Raw genomic sequence first — 17,336 nt, 5'->3', positions numbered from 1 at the left:
GATAGATAGATAGATAGATAGATAGATAGATATACTTTATTTATCCCAAGCTGGGAAATTACAGTGTAGCAGCAGCATTACACACAGAGACAATGACAACACAATTAAATAAAAAGAACAACCTAGGCATACTTCAAGCAATAAAATATAAAAATACAATAAAAATACAATAAAAAATAAAGTGTCTAAAGAAGGAGTATGTATTAAGGAGTAGAAAAGAATTCCAGTGCAGAATAAATATGAATATACAGTATAAAAATGTAGGTGCTATGAAACAAATAAAATGAAAAATGAAACAATTAAATGTAAAGAATATTTCAAGATATTGTGCATCTATAACATACAACTTTCTGTGTGTATTTTTATAGGTTATATATTTATTGCTTTTTATATTAATACACTAGTAGATGTGTTTGTTGACACAGTTTCAGTCAGTCTAAATACAGCACGGTAGAAAAGAGCATAATAAGTACATTAGGAGATAACGTCTTGAGCCTCTGTTTCTGTTTTTGAACCTTTCATAGAGGTTTCATCAGATAGCCAATGTGTTTATAACAGATTCTACATCATTAGAGTAATGGCCCACACAATCACTAGATGAAAACACAGACTTAGACAGAGGCCACACACGCCTGAAACGTATCAACTAATTAAACAAATTACTCCCTAAAAAATACCTCACTTGTAAACAAACATGTCAAGAGAAATGTAATGAACAGGACTTACCGTATATCTTACATTTCACCTCAGTTATAGTGCCTAAAACAGCAGAAAGTGTGCATCCGTTATTCCTCCGCGCGCTGGTCAAAGCCTCTCAGTAGCGTTGGAGGGCTATTTTTGGACATGCAACATCAGGGTCAATTTGCCTAATCTTTGCTCACACTTAATCAGTATATCAAGACAACAAATGAAGGAAACACAGGCGAACTGTACGGCAGCAGGCTGAACTTTTATCAGTGTAGGATTCAAACACAAATGGAGGGCAATACTGTTATTCTGAAGGAGTATGACTAATATTTTATTTGTTCAACTGATAGATTACATCAAGGCTAATGTATCCTGTAAGTCTCTTTAAATCAATAGTAATAATAAATAGTACAAAAGTCATTTCTGCACCAGCAGCAATACATTTTTCTCCTATTTGCACTAAAAAAACAAAGTGAGAAAGTAACTGCGTGAATGGGTGAATGAATACAATAAAAGGATTAGTGAGCACCAGAATAATCAAAGAAATGAGGAAGAAGGCGGTGAAAGTTCATGAGGGTGTGTGAAGTCTCCAGGTGAAATAATATAAGCAAATCTTTATCACTCCAAACATACCACAGGTGGCTAGGACTGTTTCAGGCTGCAAATGCAAGCAGCCTGCATAATCAGATTTGAGAAATCTTGGCCTAATAGGGATTAGGTTAAAGATTCTGCGCACTTGCTGACAGCATGGGGTAGAATAGGGTCTTAAGAAAGCTCTTCTACCTCACAGCAGGTATTGGAAAGTTACCATCAAGATTTTCAAAACACAAAATGTATCAGTATTTGCATTTGTTGCATTTCCTGATGAATATAATTGTTGTGAAATATGACCATAATCTTGGGAATATTGCTGCTTTATGCGCAAAGTTAGAAGGCCAATTCGGTACATCCAATCGTTTGTACCATGTTGTAGACTTTTTGTTTACTAGCTAATTATTTAATTGAATCAGGGGTGAACACTGTGTCACTATACTGCAGCCACCAGACACTGTGCCAATTACCAGCTGCCCATGACGGTAACAGCTGCAAATACCTCTCACCAGCACGTGCAGTCAGTGTCCTGGAAGATAGAGACTGGCTGGAGGGGTTAATTGAAGGACAGGCCTGTGTAGGTCACACAGAGTGCAACATAAGGACAAATTCCATTACATCAGTGGTTCCCAAACAGGAGGGGGCCGGAGTTAAAAAAGGCAAAATATTAATAATGCATTATTCTGCACTGTTAGAATATATATAAACTTTATTACAGGCTCTAGACCCAATAGCAAGACATACAACATACAAAAAACAACAGATACATAAACATAAACACATTCAAACATACTCTTATTCATGAGAGTTTTAAAAGGCACCCATACCAATGTTTCCACAGATATGATTGATACCTGACCGAGCTGCACTTGGGACTTGTGAGCATCATTATGATACAGTTTTGTGACTCATCAAGTCGAGACATAAATTTAAACATCAGGTTCCTCAAGAGAGCCTGTAAAGTGCTGAGCCCTGAGTCACAAAAGAGCTTACTAGCACTGCTACTCCTGGGCTTTTTCACTAGTATCCTCAGACAGTCATTGATGCTACCTTAAGTTTGCGCAGGGTCTCCTTTTTGTAGCTGACCCATAATGGGGCTGCATACATAGGGGTTTACTTTCACATCATCAGAACAGTTGTGGAATTTCCTAACTAACATGTTTGCTTGGACATACAACATTCTTCTCTGCCTTCCATGTCAGCATCATCTTCCATGGAATAACATGACAAGTTTTTGAAAGGCCTGTAAGGTAAACCTAAAGCAGATGATTCATCTACACCAAAAGTTTAAAATGCCAAAACAAAGATGAGAAATATTAAAGTGGCATTTCTTGCCCACTGGCTTAATTAGAGAGAGACCCCAATGCAGTGTGGATTAACATAAATTAAAAACTTAATTAATACATCTGCATTAGGGTGTACTATTTATTGTATGTTGTGTAATTGCATTTCATACGAATTTGAATATTTCAAATAATTTGCAGTGATTGACTAACCTTCAACCACTAGGTGGTAATGTCACATGCTGATCTGTTTGGATTAGTAAAATCCAAATTAGCAAGTCAATCAGTGTGATCAACAGTGTGCCGTCACCGTGGCCCAGCTCCTGCTACTCAAAGGTCACAGGTGTCATCTGCACAACACCCACGCCCTTTTTAAAAGCTTCAAGGCTGAAGCTGAAACTGTTAATTTCATTTTTTTAAATTCATATTAATTGCACTTAATATGAATTATATTATATACAATTAATGACAGGAAGACCATAATGAGTCAGGTTGGGGAACTGTGTTTCTGGGACATTAATAAGCAGCACAGTTCTGGCTCCATTCCTGTTAACACTGTACACAGCGGACTTTAAATACAACTCTGAGTCCTGCCACATCCAGAAGTACTTGGACGACACTGCTATTGTGGCGTGTATCAGGAATGGACAGGAATCTGAATATAGGGATCTGATCAAAGCCTGCAGTGACTGGAGTCACAAGAACTATCTCCTACTGAACACCTCAAACACTAAGGAGATAGTGAATAAAACAGTGAATACCTGTGGGGTGGACATGGAGGTGGTGCCAGGTTCTAAGTATCTAGGTGTATGCCTGGATAATAAGTTGGACTGGTCCCTAAATACAGGCGCTCTCTACAAAAACGGGCAGAGCTGCCTCTTTTTCTTAAGGAAGCTCAGATCTCTGGACATCTGTAGTGCGATGCTGCAGATGTTTTATCAGTCTGTGGTGGTAGTGTGTTGTTTTATGCTGCAGTCTGCTGGGGAGGCAGCATCACACACAGAGATGATCAGACTGGTCTACAGAGCTGGTTCTGTGGTTGGAGCCAGGTTGGACTCACTAGAGGAGGTGGTAGAGAGATGACCTGTCAACATGTTCGAGGCCATCTTGAAATACCCAGATCATCTGCTACACAAAACCTTTATGGACCAAAAAACAGCAGTGGGCGGCTCCTCTCTCTCCGTTGCAGGATGGAGAGATACAAAAGATCCTTCTCTCCTAAAGCCATCAGGCTGTCTCATTCTTCCAGAGATTCTACCAGACTAACTGAATTTCCCCTCTGGGATAAATAAAGTAATTTTGATTTGATTTGATCTGATTTAATACAGGGATAAAACAATTTATATTTTTACACCCAACTTGCAGCAGACTTATTTTAGTGAGTGAAAATGTCAGCAGTGCCGGAAAAGTGCTGACAATATCAATGTTCCAATAAAAACCCCAAATCAGTGTTTCTCAACCCGTTTGGCTCCCAACCGACCCTGTTTCTACCCTGGTCCATCAAATGTGATGTTTTTTTCCTTCTGTTTTAATCACATTACTTGTAGATGTCTGAGGATGTAAATGAATCTGGTAATCAACAAGAGAGGGAAAAGGCACAGATAAGAGGAATACATTGGGGGAAAAATGCATACCATTTTAATTTTAAATAGCATAAATGCTTTTTATTACTTCCCTATCACTCGTATCAGATTCCACTCCTTGTTTATGACAAACTATCTATGAATTAAATTATTTTCATTATTGATCAATCTTGCAATTATTGTTCCTAATTAAGTGGTTGTCTGTATATACTCCACGTGTAAATTTTATTTTATACTACTATTATCAAATTATTATTTTTTTTCCCCATCCACCCTGTTATGTTAATTCAACGTTTATTTCCCTCATTAATATGCTTTTGTTGCGATTTAGTTTCTGGTCAGTCGAAATATGGAGTAATCAGTTCTGGGTAGTAACCATTTCAAGTCAAATCAAAATGACTTCATTACCCCCAAGAGGAAAATCAGTTAGTCTGGTAGAATCTCTGGAAGAATGGGACAGCCTGATGGCTGTAGGTGCGGAGGATCTTTTGTATCTTTCCGTCCTTAAAATGTTCCATCTAATTCAGTGGCGGTTCTACACAGGGGCCTCCAGGGGCCACTGCCCCTGTGAAGAAGCCTTTGGCCCCTGCTGTGGCCCCTGTGTCAAATTAATAATAAAATGGTCAATTTATAACAATGAACAATGGAACAATTCTAACCTTTTTTTTTTGTTCAAACAATATCTCATTGCACACAAAAGGAACCCAGAATGTTACATTGTATAATAGTTTAACTCTATGGAGTCTTATAGGGCTATTTTGTCCATTTTTTAGTCTTTGTAAGTCATTTTGTGTCTTTTTTTTTTTGTCATTTTGTGTCTGTTTTTGTCATTGGTGTCATTTATTTGTCTTTTTTGTGTCTGTTTTAGTTATTTTGTGTCTTTTTTGGTCATTTTGTGTCTTTTTCAAGACATTCAAAGATTTTGAATGCTTAAATATCATCTTTGCCATTTTTTCATGCGCTAATGTGCCCCTCTGATTAAACACTGGGGGGAAAAAACCCAAGAAGAAACAAATGTTTATTGAGAAGTTGAAAGGTTTCCAGCAACAGAGTCCATTGTTGACCCAAGCAGAGACACACGTAGCACTTTGGCGCTATCTAACGACAGGTAACGATATTGCCAAAGTGCATGCTTTGTTTTGGTAGCAGGAGGAAAGGTGTTTGTGCAGAACTAGAGGAGCTAAAGTGGAGTTTCACCGAAGCTTTTTCCTTTCTCTGATGAATGGACTGAGTGGTGAATAGTTGCTCTTCCTCTTACCGCTTCAGAAAGAGTCTCCGTCTCGATTAACTCCTCCTGAACTCATCAACTCAAGCATCAACTACTCAGGTCTGCTACTCGGCGGGTGTGCGGTGGTCCCGGTCCCTGAAGTAGACGCCGCCGCCGCCGCTCTCACTTCAGTCTCGTGTTCTTTGTCGCGGTTTTTTCTTTCTCATTTTGCACCTGATTTTTATTGGATATTATCAGAACAGTCACCATGGGCAAAAAGGAGGAAGAGGAGATCATCAGAATTGCGAAGAAGATGGATAAAATGGCGCAGAAGAAAAACGGGGTGAGCGGTGTGAGAAGAATGGATGCTGATGTTGATGTGCGGCTAGCATTGGTGCTAATGGGGTTAGCTGCAGAGTGTCCAGCTTATTGATCCTCTAGGCACTTCGCTCATTGCTGACACATTTATGCCTAAGTGCATTGTTTCACCAGCACATTTTCCCAAACACTTAACTACAAGGTTACCATGCCAACATACATGTTGTTGTGACTTTAACTAGCTAGCTGCAAATGGCTAGCTGCTAAGTCTGTTTATGTGATGGGCTGTTCAATGTGTTGCTAGCAGCTAGCCACTTAGCATAGCGCTATTCTTTGCGCCTTACAGCAAAAATAATGTTTGTTGTGATCATTTTAAGGTAGCTGACGTTAAGTAGCTGGTTATAAATTTAACATCTGAAATGATTTTTCACAACTATAACAAATATGTCAGTTATGTTTTTGGGATTTGGCAAGTTGCTAACTAGCTAGCGCGTTGACTGTTTTGGTCGCTTAGCACTGTTAGCCGCCTAGCTTTGGTAACTGTACTGTACATGTAATCTAACGCAATGACGTTAATGGGGCTGTAAGTAACAATTAGATCCATAATCGATTACTTTGTCGATTATGTATGAGTAGGTCATAGTATTCAAATTGTTAGAAGATAAACGATGAAATTAATTTATTAAATGGAAGCACGCAAGGTACATTTCCATTGAATTGTTGTTCAGATGTTGTGTCTAAAACAGTAATAATAAATGTATAATAAAAACATGTATGGTTTATAACGTCATCAGTGACCTATAATGATGCATATCACAACGTCACATAACTCAAAGTGACATATTTAAATGTTTTCATATTTCTAACTACCAGTCCAAGACCTTGTAATACTCAGTTTAATATAATTTGGGACAAAGTAAAGCATATACAATAGCATATATAATCACATTTCAGAAGCTGGTACAAGTTAATGTGAGTAAATGTTGCTTGAAAAGTCACTCAGGTAATTTTCAATAAAGCATAAGCATAATAATGGTTTTCTTTACCAAGAATAATAACTAGTTAACAGTAATTTTGCCCATCTTTTTTAAATCTAAAATATTACTGTTAATATAAGAACCTAAAGGTGCATCATGTGATTCAGGAGTTTAATTTTCAGGTTGTCAAATAGTGACATTTTCATCAGTGAGTCTCATTCCAAGGTCGTCAGGTACTGAGGCTTTGGGTTGGTGAACTGTACTAAACCGAATAGTATCAGTATTTGACAACCTTGAAATGAGACTCAACAATCAACTATCTGTCTCCAGAATTGCATACTGCTGCTTTAACTCCCATAGAATAATACATTATGTTTCAAAATTCATAACAAATGAAGTCTGAAGTGAAATCTGACCATGCTCACTCCATTCCTCCTCTCATCTGCAGGCTGGAGCTTTGGACCTATTGAAGGAGTTGCGAAGTATCCCTATGACTCTTGAGCTGCTTCAGGTATCTTTGCTCATTTCCTCTTTAGGCTCACCATCAGTGCTCATACCATGAAGCACTGACTCAATGTCTCTCCACAGTCTACCAGAATTGGGATGTCTGTTAACGCTATCCGTAAGCAGAGCACAGACGACGAGGTGACATCTCTCGCCAAGTCCTTGATCAAATCGTGGAAGAAGCTTTTGGGTAATTATTGCCTCTCAATTTGACATAAACAAGTGTGTTTTGCTAGGTGTAGTTTTTCTGGACAGATTTTAAGATGTCCCAAGCTGTTGTGCATGACTATATTGGATCCAATCATATATTTTTTTATTGAACTGATTTGCTTTATGAAGCCCAAGCCAATTTTGATCCTTTGCTTACTGTTACACATCGCACTCTGGGTACACCAGCTGTCAAACATGTCCTTTAGGAGTTTCAGAATCACTTCCACGTATCCTCAATCCACAGTGTTGTGAGAAATTGAGGTGTTCAGCAGCACAAACAAATTAACAGCAGCCAGCAATGGCAGTGAAGACATCCACACTGATGGCAGGCATCAGCCAGAGAAGATTTAAGACTTTTTTTTTAATGTGTTGTGAGTTATTGTGTAATACAGGCATAATATTGTTGATAGTTGATGCTGCTGAAATTACCCCCAATGAGATGTATTCAACTTTTCTTTCGTCATCTTTTCTTGCTGTTTCATGCCAAATTTACTCCCACGACAGTTCCACACTGAGAATAGCCAAGGGATTAAGACATATATCATATTATCTCAACGTACGTGGTTCGATTTCTACCAGGGACAAGTCTTGCATGTCTTTCTTTTTTTTTCTCTCTCTGTCTGTTTGCTGTCTGCCTCAACTATCTGATTTTAATAATGGCTAAAATGCCAAAAAATCGGCACTCTTTTCCACACAGATAAAAAGAAAAACCATACAACATGACAAAATATTACAGGAAACCATTAAATGAAAGCTTTAAGGATTTTCACTCTACCTATTTTTGTTAAAGCAGAGCTATTAGGAAGTATATTACAGTTTTGAGGTTACTACTTCTAATGTACTTCCTTTTTTATGTTGCTCTCTACTGTTTTCTTACTTGCCTGATTTCTGCCACTTGTTCTCCAGATGAGCCTGGTAACGGAGAAAAGCCTTCAGATGAAAAGCGGAAAGAACAAACAACGCCTGTTGTTTCTCCCTCCCAGGGAAGCCCCGAGGCAAAAGAAGAAAGGTAACAAGACAGTGATATTTCTAATACGCCTATTAGGAGTATAATGGGAGATAGAAGGGATGGTTCGCTCCTTGTATGGGAGTCACGTTTTTAGTTCGATATACACTACTGGTCAAAAGTTTTAGAACACCCCAGCTTGAACAGCTTGAAAGGGTACAAAGGTAAGTGGTGAACTGCCAGAGGTAAATAAAAAAGGTAAGGTTAACCAAAACTGAAAGATGATGTACGTTTCAGAATTATGCAAGTAGGCCTTTTTCAGGGAACAAGAAATGGGTTAACAACTTAACTCTATGGAGTCTTGGGCTATTTTGTCCATTTTTGAATTCCTTTCGTGTCTTTGTCAGTCATTTTGTGTCTTTTTTTGTCATTTTGTGTCTTTTTTTAGTCCTTTAGTTCAACATAAAATGTGATTTTAATTTTTTTTTTTTTTTTTCAAAACACTATGATGCTCAATAAAGAATTTTAAATGTTGCAAATGTGCATTAATTTCAGAGTAGACTGAGACATTAAACTGCATCATTTTCAATTAAATTCTGGAAAAGTTGGTGTGTTCTAAAACTTTTGACCAGTAGTGTAGTTGGGACAAAAACTCAACTGCATAAGGATCAACTTCTATTAATTTATTTTGCATGTGACAAAGACAGACACAGTCCTCCTGCTAAGCACCGAGGCAGCATTTTGCCCTCTCTCAACTTTGGTCAATACATTTTATGTATTTAACCTTTTATTTAACCAGAAAATCCCCAGTTAAATAAAGGTCAAAGAGATTGAAATCTCTCTTTTTTTTGAGAGAGAGAAAAACCTGGCCAAGATACACACACAATTAGAATGGTGCAAACATAAATAAGAGCAGGTCAATCAGACAAGGGACAAATTGAAAAATAGCAAACATTAAAACTGACAAGATACAACAGATATAATATTTTTTTAAAGAAACACTCTGATTGACTCCCACATTAATCCTCATTAGCTGCATCAATCGTAAGTTGCTGGTTTGGCAAAAATACTTGAAGCCTTACGACCCTCACGTTTATGGTAACGTAGCATCAACACAATCTTTTTATCATACAGATGCACAAATGGAATGCATTTCCTCTTCCTTTTTATATTATTCTCTGCAATGTGTTTTTTTTTTTTTGTAAATTTTATTTATGCAAAGTTTTGGCACATATATATATACAGACACATACAGTACAAGAAACATAGAAAAAACCCAACAGAGAAAAAAATAAATAAAATAAAAGTAAACAAACAGATAAAACAAAACAGAAGCAACAGACAGCCAGCCACCACTTAATCATTAGCGTAAAAAGAAAATGTGCACAAAAACATGTCGGTCCAACAAAATGTCAGGGGGGAACAGCAAAGTCTCATAACCTGGATACATATCAAGAAAAAATATATAATATATATAACATACATTTATATACAATATAATATAATAATAATAATAATAATAATAATTACTTGATAAAATAAAAATAAGAGAGCAGTGCATTCAGGTCCCAGTTTGAGGTGTATCTTTTCTAATGTATTCAATAAAAGGTCCCCATATCTTTTTAAACCTATCATGAGAATTAGACAAAGAAAATCTCTGCAATGTGTTTTGTTTTGGTGGCTTGATTCAAGTTGTCTCCGGTCATTGCTCCCACAGCAGCTCCAGCAGTAACTCCAGCAGCAAGAGTGAGCCCGCTGAACTTTCAACCAACACATTGATCAACACCTTTCCTCGTGCCCCCGGCACCTCTGACTCCATCAGGATCAAATGCAGAGAGTTGCTGTCCGCAGCTCTGCAGACTGGAGGTAATCCTGTTATTATAATAACCTGGACAGCACATGGTCAGCAACATTAATATATCTGTTATTGAGGTTGGCTCCTATTGGCTTGAGGTATTTTTCAACATTTTATGTCCACCCTCTGACATCTTTTTTTCTTTTCTTTTTTCAGACGATTATATTGCTATTGGTGGTGATTGTGATGAACTTGGAGCACAAATTGAGGAAGATATCCTTTACCTTTTAATAGAGAATGTGTTTGAAGTTTGTTTTTTAATTAACAAATGGTTGTTGTTGGGTTTTTTTTAAATAAGCACATTTTTAAGGATTCTTCCGTTTCTTCCGTGTCATTTTTCGGTCGACTACTCCTCCCAGAGTTTTGGCCGCACATTCACAAAAAAGGTATCAAATCGACCGGCTCGCCCATGACAAGTGTGCTATGACTTTTCTAAGGGTTTGATAAACGGTTTTCAAATTATTGGGCAAAAACACGTCAAAAAATCCCCCCAATGTAACCCAATGGAGAGTCTAGAGTGGTGATGTCATCAAGCAGAGTGTAGAGGGAGAGAACGAATTGTCAAAAAATAAATTTGAAAATTGCGCTCCAGGCCGCAAATTTCACTCTACAGAAATAATTTATACATAGAAACGTAGGAAAATTTGTCCTCTCACTCACAATCCTCTGGTAAAGCTGTCAGAGTTATAGTTTGGGCGCAGGACGCACAGATGCGCCACCAACACGCACAAACTGCCTCATTGGCTCCCATATTAAAAACGCAGGAAGATTCCCTGTTTAACTGGTGATTGATAACCCCGCCCCTTTGATTAGCCACGCCCCCTTTTACTAACTAGTGAACCGTTTGTCCTAGAGACTTGTATGAGGTGTCAGTGTACTCAGCAGAAAGTCCCTGTTTAATCCCTGCCCCTTTTGATAAGCCACGAGAGTCACGGTCCAGAGGCAAGCACACAATCAAAATTTCTTTAGAAATGTTCTAGTTAGTCTTGTTATCTTAATTTACGTCTGTAATATGTCAAAAACTGGTAAAAATGTCATCTGAACAGTTTATTCAGCCCAAGATAATAATCTTTGGACTTAAAATTGCTTGTTTAGTCTGGGGAAAAAAAATCAATCCTCACATTTTAGGAGTTGGGGAAAAAAGAATATTGTAATGATCAAAATGCTGATAGATTCATCAGCTAACCACTTAATCCATGAAATGTTTGAATGCGCTTAAAAGTCCGTATTTACCAATAAGTTTTAATGTTCTACTTTTAATAACAAAGTATACAAAAAAAATAAATTCCCAAATAGTTTTCCTTGACCTGCTTTCACTTATCTTTCAAGAGTTTAAGAACACAGACATGAAATACAAGAACCGCGTGCGGAGCCGAATCTCGAACTTGAAGGATGTGAAGAACCCTAATTTAAGGAGGACTGTGCTCTGTGGGAGCGTAACCCCGGAGAGGATGGCTAAGATGACCGCAGAGGTGCGTTGGCTGTTGGTGGCTTATTCTTAAAGATCCTGGAATTGACTCACAGTCAGTATTATAGTTATTCCAACACTGTTGAAATGCAAATTCTTCCTAAATTTTAACTTCCATATGGTGTGTGTCTCTTGTTACAGCAGTAACGGATAAAAATGAATCTACTTAAAGACACCATAATGAACATTCTTCTGGTTGTGTAGGAAATGGCCAGTGATGAGCTTAAGGAAATGAGAAAGAATTTGACCAAAGAGGCTGTCAGGGACCACCAGATGGCCACCACTGGAGGCACTCAGACTGATCTGTTCACCTGTGGAAAGTGCAAGGGGAAGTGCTGCACCTACACACAGGTACACAATGCTGACAACACAATTTTTACCTGTGGCAGTGAGAAGGATGGTCTGCTTGATGGTGAAATTGCTTTTTTCAGAGTGTATGTGTTTGTAATGTGTGCAGAATTAATACAATTGATTGATTGTCTGTATTTCGAACATGCAAGCAATAAAAAAACAAGTTTAAATATTAACAGATGAATAAATAAAAAACAAAAAAGCAAAAAAATTGAAAAAAACAGACACTTTCTGCAAGCACATTAAGGCTGTGCTTCTTCATTTATTAGTCTTGTTATCTTAATTTACGTCTGTAATATGTCAAAAACTGGTAAAAATGTAATCTGAACAGTTTATTCAGCCCAAGATAATAATCTTTGGACTTAAAATTGCTTGTTTAGTCTGGGGAAAAAAAAAAAAAAAAAATCCAAAATCAAAACACACAGGTACAGAACGCTGTTTTTGCTTATTTTTACCTGTGGCAGTGAGAAGGATCTGCTTGATGGTAAAATTGTTTTTCAGAGTGTATATGTTTGTAATGTGTGCAGAATTAATACGATTGATTGATTGATTGATTGATTGATTGATTGTCTGTATTTCGAACATGCAAGCAATAAAAAAACAAGTTTAAATATTAACAGATGAATAAATAAAAAGCAAAACAAAAAAGCCAAAAAATTGAAAAAACAGACACTTTCTGCAAGCTCAAAAGGGGGTAGGAAGAAGTAAAAAAATGTATCTAGTCCTACCCCTTAACAGGTCAGTATATACATACATATATGAATAATCAATATAGTCACATACAAATATTATAAATAAAATGAAAAATAATGAGTTACCACTGTGTTAGCTATACATCTCTCATCAACCGTCACAGTGGTAACTCATTATTTTTCATTTTATTTTATTTTCTTATTCGTATTTTTATCTCTTATTTTTATTTATTTTGTTGTATTCCTTGTCTGTGTGCTGTGCTGTTTGTTTGTTTTTTCCCCTTTTTGTGTTTTGTTATGCAAGTGTTTTTTGTGGGGGGAAAAAAAATAAATTAAAAAAAAAAATAAATAAACAAATATTATAAATAATTATATATATACATATACTATAAACAATTTATACTACATTGTGAATACCTATACATGTATATTGTAAATTACTATATATATATATATAAACATTCTAAACATAAATACAATCACCATGTATATTACAAAATTACAGTCTACATATGTCTACATAGGCTTTTCTAAATTTCTGTACTTTGTAAAGATGATGTCTTTATATTTGTTTTTAAACTGTTTTATGTTTTGGCTTTTCTGTACTTCCACACTTAACTTATTGATGACTTGTGATTCTAAAGTCAATTTAGACTGCAGGCCTGCTTTAGTATTTTGTTGTAATAAATGGTTTGTGCATGTTTTTGTCACTCCCAGGTTCAAACTCGCAGTGCTGATGAACCTATGACCACGTTTGTCTTCTGCAATCAATGCGGAAATAGATGGAAGGTAAGTTGGTTAACCTTGACTCAGTCCTGGAACCCATCAGCTCACTGTGCAGTGGTCTTTTTTTCTTTGTTTTAAATCCTTTGAGTTGTGTCTCTCCACGCAATATGCAAGACATATTTATCAATATTTTCTGAAGATATTTAAATTCCAAAAGAAATTGGGCAATTAAGTCCTTGTCTGGTCTACATGCAGACTTCACCTGCACACGTTTATATCAGGTTCAGCTCTAAGCTGTTAGCCTTCAAACAGAAACCTGCATGCAAATGCAAAGCTTAAACAATAAGTCAATCAACGTTTTACCATTTTTACATATAAAATCATGTTAAAAGGTATGTATCAAAGTCACAACCTGTTCTGCAATTGGGTTTGTAATTTATTTATTAAAAAAAAACATTCTCTTATTGTGGTGTGTCAAACTGTAGATCTGCTTCTTTTTTTTTTTAATTGCATATCTTGGAGTTGTTTATTTTTATTTTTACAATTTATAGACTAAATAATTAATAATTATTTAACTAATCCAAATAATTGTTATTTGAGAACTTCTACATACATACCATACACTTATTTATATTCAGAAATTTTAATATTTATAGATGTTGACATTATTTGTCTATCAAGATAAAGCACTATTCTATGTGTATGAATTTTTCTATTATTATTATTATTTATTATTATATATTTGATTAGTGCATTTTCATAAGCAAACCCTGGTGATGTTTGAGAGTGGGAAAAATAAGAAAATAAATTAAATCACACATAGGATTACACCACAGTGATTGTGTATAGGTTTATAATGAAAATAAATGCCATTGTTTATTTTTGAAGTTTTTTTCCAGGCTTTTTTTATGACTTGATCATAATGTAAGTATTCCGGTATCTGGGAATAATTTGTGCTTTTTTGTGTCCTAGTTCTGCTGAACCTGCATGGCACCCCGACAAGTAGCAAAATTCCTGGACCAGGTTGTCACAACTGCAACAGATTGGAGCTTTGTATTTTCTGGTACATAGTACACAACATGCCATACAAAGATGCCACAGGTTACCGTTTGAATAAATATACAGTTCATAGATTGAGCTTGTTGTCAGTCCCTCGATGCCCCTCACCCCCAAATCTTTTACTATTGTCATTAGTTGTTTTGTCACTGTCAGATATATGTGATCAATCTTGTCTCATTCTCTTTTATCTGCATTTTTTATATGTAGTTTTAACACTTTGGATAATGTTGTTTTGCTTTTCCCTCACAACAATGCATTGTTTTATTTAATTTCCCAATAAAAGTGTAATCCATTTGATTAAAGAGAAGTGCTTTTCATTAGTCTTCAGTCTCCTCTGGTTCTGTGAATCTTTAACATTAGACTGATGCAATTAAGCGTCCGTGAGCACAAATAGCGTGTGTATGTGGGTCGATGACGTGATCTAACCCAGTGTCAGTTGGTGTAACCAATAATTTTCTTCCCATAAAAATCTGATTATATACAGGAAAATAAATGTGAACTAAAATGAGAAAAAAAATAAAATCCACGTTTACATTGCAACACCATGGTAAATAACAAATTATACATAATTTGTCAAAACTTGAGAGAAAAATGGTTGTATTTAGAATATGTTCTGCTCAATATTGAAGAAAATGTGTAAATGTAGAAATGGTAAAAAAACAAAAAAACATTTGCTGTTTTTTTAAATGAAGTACCGGTAATTATATGTATAAGCCCACTAATATATAAAATACAATGTAGGTGGATGAAGTATTTAATATTTATCATTTTTTTGTGGTTACACCATTTGACATCTTGCCAATCCTTATTTGTCACTGACCCATGTGTGTGTTGAGGAGTATACGTTTGTTATTGGTAGAATATTCATCACATCAAAGTGAATGCTGATGTATGCATATTAATCTGTCTAGGGAAAGGGTAATGTCATTGGCAGAACCAGGGAAGACGCACAATTGTTTCCCTTTCCACTAGGGTTTTTTTTTAATTGCCAGGTGCAGCCACTCCATGTGGACAAGCAGTGGAGCTGCCTTTCCTTCACATCAACCGAAGCCAGAGCAGTTACACCCCAATAAGTCTGCTGAATCTTGAGAGAGGCTTCATGGTTAAAATGTCTACTGATTTAACCCATTGAAGCCTGGAAAGCGGATACGTCGTTTTGTAGTATTTGTATAAGCTCTCAAATACTTTTTGAATTTCATTTCTATCTGCTACAGAGGCTGAAAAATCTATTATTTAGTAGGAAGAGTTGACACTTCTGTTGAATTTCCAGAAAAACTTCAGGTTTTAGGGGCTTATTTTAAAAATCGCCCAGAGGTTTTACAGGCGTTTTAGGCGTCAATGGGTTAATACAATATAAAGCTTTGTGTGAAAATGTTTCATAGTTTGAAGCAATTCTGGTGGATTAAGAAAAAGTCACAGATTATCCATTTGACAAAACAATGTCATGTGTTATTTATGATTATTTAAAAAAAGTTAATTTAAGGATCATAAAGTTACAAATCACTACTATAATGTCTGAAAATAAATGTGTACATTTTTACCTTCATTTCCTAGAATTTACCACAATTGCTGATTTATCGATCAATCTTTTACTGCTACATATCATCACAGAAGTACAAACCAAACTAATCATTCAAATGTTGAGTAAGGCCCAGATGGCCAACATGTCATTTAATAGCTACTATATTTGAGTTGATATCTGTATGGAGCAATTTACATGTACAGTCATGGAGAAAATGAATTATACTCAGCTCAGGAACAATGTGAATTAAATCGGTGATTTCCTTTATTTTGACTCACCCAATCTGATTGTTGGAGGGAGAAAGCCCCTGATATTTTGGACAGACATCCTTAACTAAACACACAAACACTTAACATGGTAGAGAATTATTTTTCCCATGTTTCATATTTCATCTGCAGATACATTAGAATATGTGTCATATGGTTTTGTGATCAAATCATTCCAGAGTCAGTAAAATTATTGTGCTTTATTTTATCTTAATCAAAATGCCCACAAGTCATTATTTTCTTGGAGAGTAGCAGAAAAAAAAACTAAACCATATATACTGTAAACATTCACATTATGTTTTTTAAAAATGTATTCTTCAGTAAACTCAGCGCAAAATAACACATTTCATATAGTAAACAGAAGAAGAAACAACATTTATAGGCATCACTCCAAACCATTGGCTTAGATTGTGTTTTGAGGTTGATCCGCGCGGTGTACCCATCAGCTCAAATTGCACATAGTAAGTTAAAGTTAACTCTAAGACAAGTAGAAGTGCCACCGTGACACAAACACGGGTTGGCAAGAAGTTCAGATCAAACAGCCCTATCCATTCATCTCGTTTGTCTTCAGCAAATAGACGTGTTGTCATCGCCCTCCGCCATACTGTTTGGTAGCGCTACCAAAAAATGGACCAATGTAGTCACGACTAAGGAATCAAGACAAAACACATGCGATAATTTGGCCAAAGAGAGGGACAATATCCAGTAAACTGGCCTCACGCTCCAGTAACCACCCTTATGGCAAGAGTCTGAAAACAACCGTTGCCCATGAGAAAGATGTCATAAAATTGAATGTCAAGGCACTTCCCCACGTGAGGATCTTGTCTTTGAGTGACATGTTTGTGAGGCAACAAAGTAATTCAACTAAAACTATCAGAACACATAAAAGTATTTAATACTTGGCAACTCCAATTTCAGTCAATGGAAACACTCTCGTTTAACGTATGAACACAGTTTTACATGGTAGCTTTGGTGTTGCTGCTGACCTGTCCGGACCCGAGCGTCAATTTCAATCTGAAGTTAGTTTTATATTGCAGGTGAGCTTTTATTTTGAAAGGACCAGTGTGTAGGATTAAGTGACATCTAGTAGT

At 36.2% G+C, this 17,336-nt stretch overlaps 1 protein-coding gene across 1 annotated transcript; it reads left to right on the top strand.

The window, feature by feature from the left end:
* Positions 1–5,272: 5,272 nt before the first annotated feature.
* Positions 5,273–14,777, top strand: tcea1 (transcription elongation factor A (SII), 1). The gene is made up of 10 exons (XM_059344294.1): positions 5,273–5,694; positions 7,095–7,157; positions 7,235–7,340; positions 8,267–8,369; positions 10,024–10,172; positions 10,318–10,374; positions 11,479–11,633; positions 11,834–11,980; positions 13,390–13,461; positions 14,371–14,777. Exons 1-10 carry the CDS (start codon positions 5,620–5,622, stop codon positions 14,377–14,379), a joined length of 936 nt encoding a protein of 311 aa, XP_059200277.1. The 5' UTR covers positions 5,273–5,619; the 3' UTR covers positions 14,380–14,777.
* The last annotated feature ends 2,559 nt before the right edge of the window (positions 14,778–17,336 follow it).

Source organism: Centropristis striata, chromosome 11, assembly GCF_030273125.1.
Source record: "Centropristis striata isolate RG_2023a ecotype Rhode Island chromosome 11, C.striata_1.0, whole genome shotgun sequence".
Taxonomy (NCBI): domain Eukaryota; kingdom Metazoa; phylum Chordata; class Actinopteri; order Perciformes; family Serranidae; genus Centropristis; species Centropristis striata.
This window is presented reverse-complemented; position numbering and strand designations above follow the sequence as displayed.

What these genes read in the sequence shown, in the direction of transcription:
- tcea1 (XM_059344294.1), top strand. Translation starts at nt 5,620, where the DNA reads ATGGGCAAAAAGGAGGAAGAGGAGATCATCAGAATTGCGAAGAAGATG. An exon ending in TGGCGCAGAAGAAAAACGGG is followed by an intron (nt 5,695 to 7,094) that starts GTGAGCGGTGTG and finishes TCTCATCTGCAG; the next exon opens with GCTGGAGCTTTGGACCTATT. An exon ending in TGGCTAAGATGACCGCAGAG is followed by an intron (nt 11,634 to 11,833) that starts GTGCGTTGGCTG and finishes CTGGTTGTGTAG; the next exon opens with GAAATGGCCAGTGATGAGCT.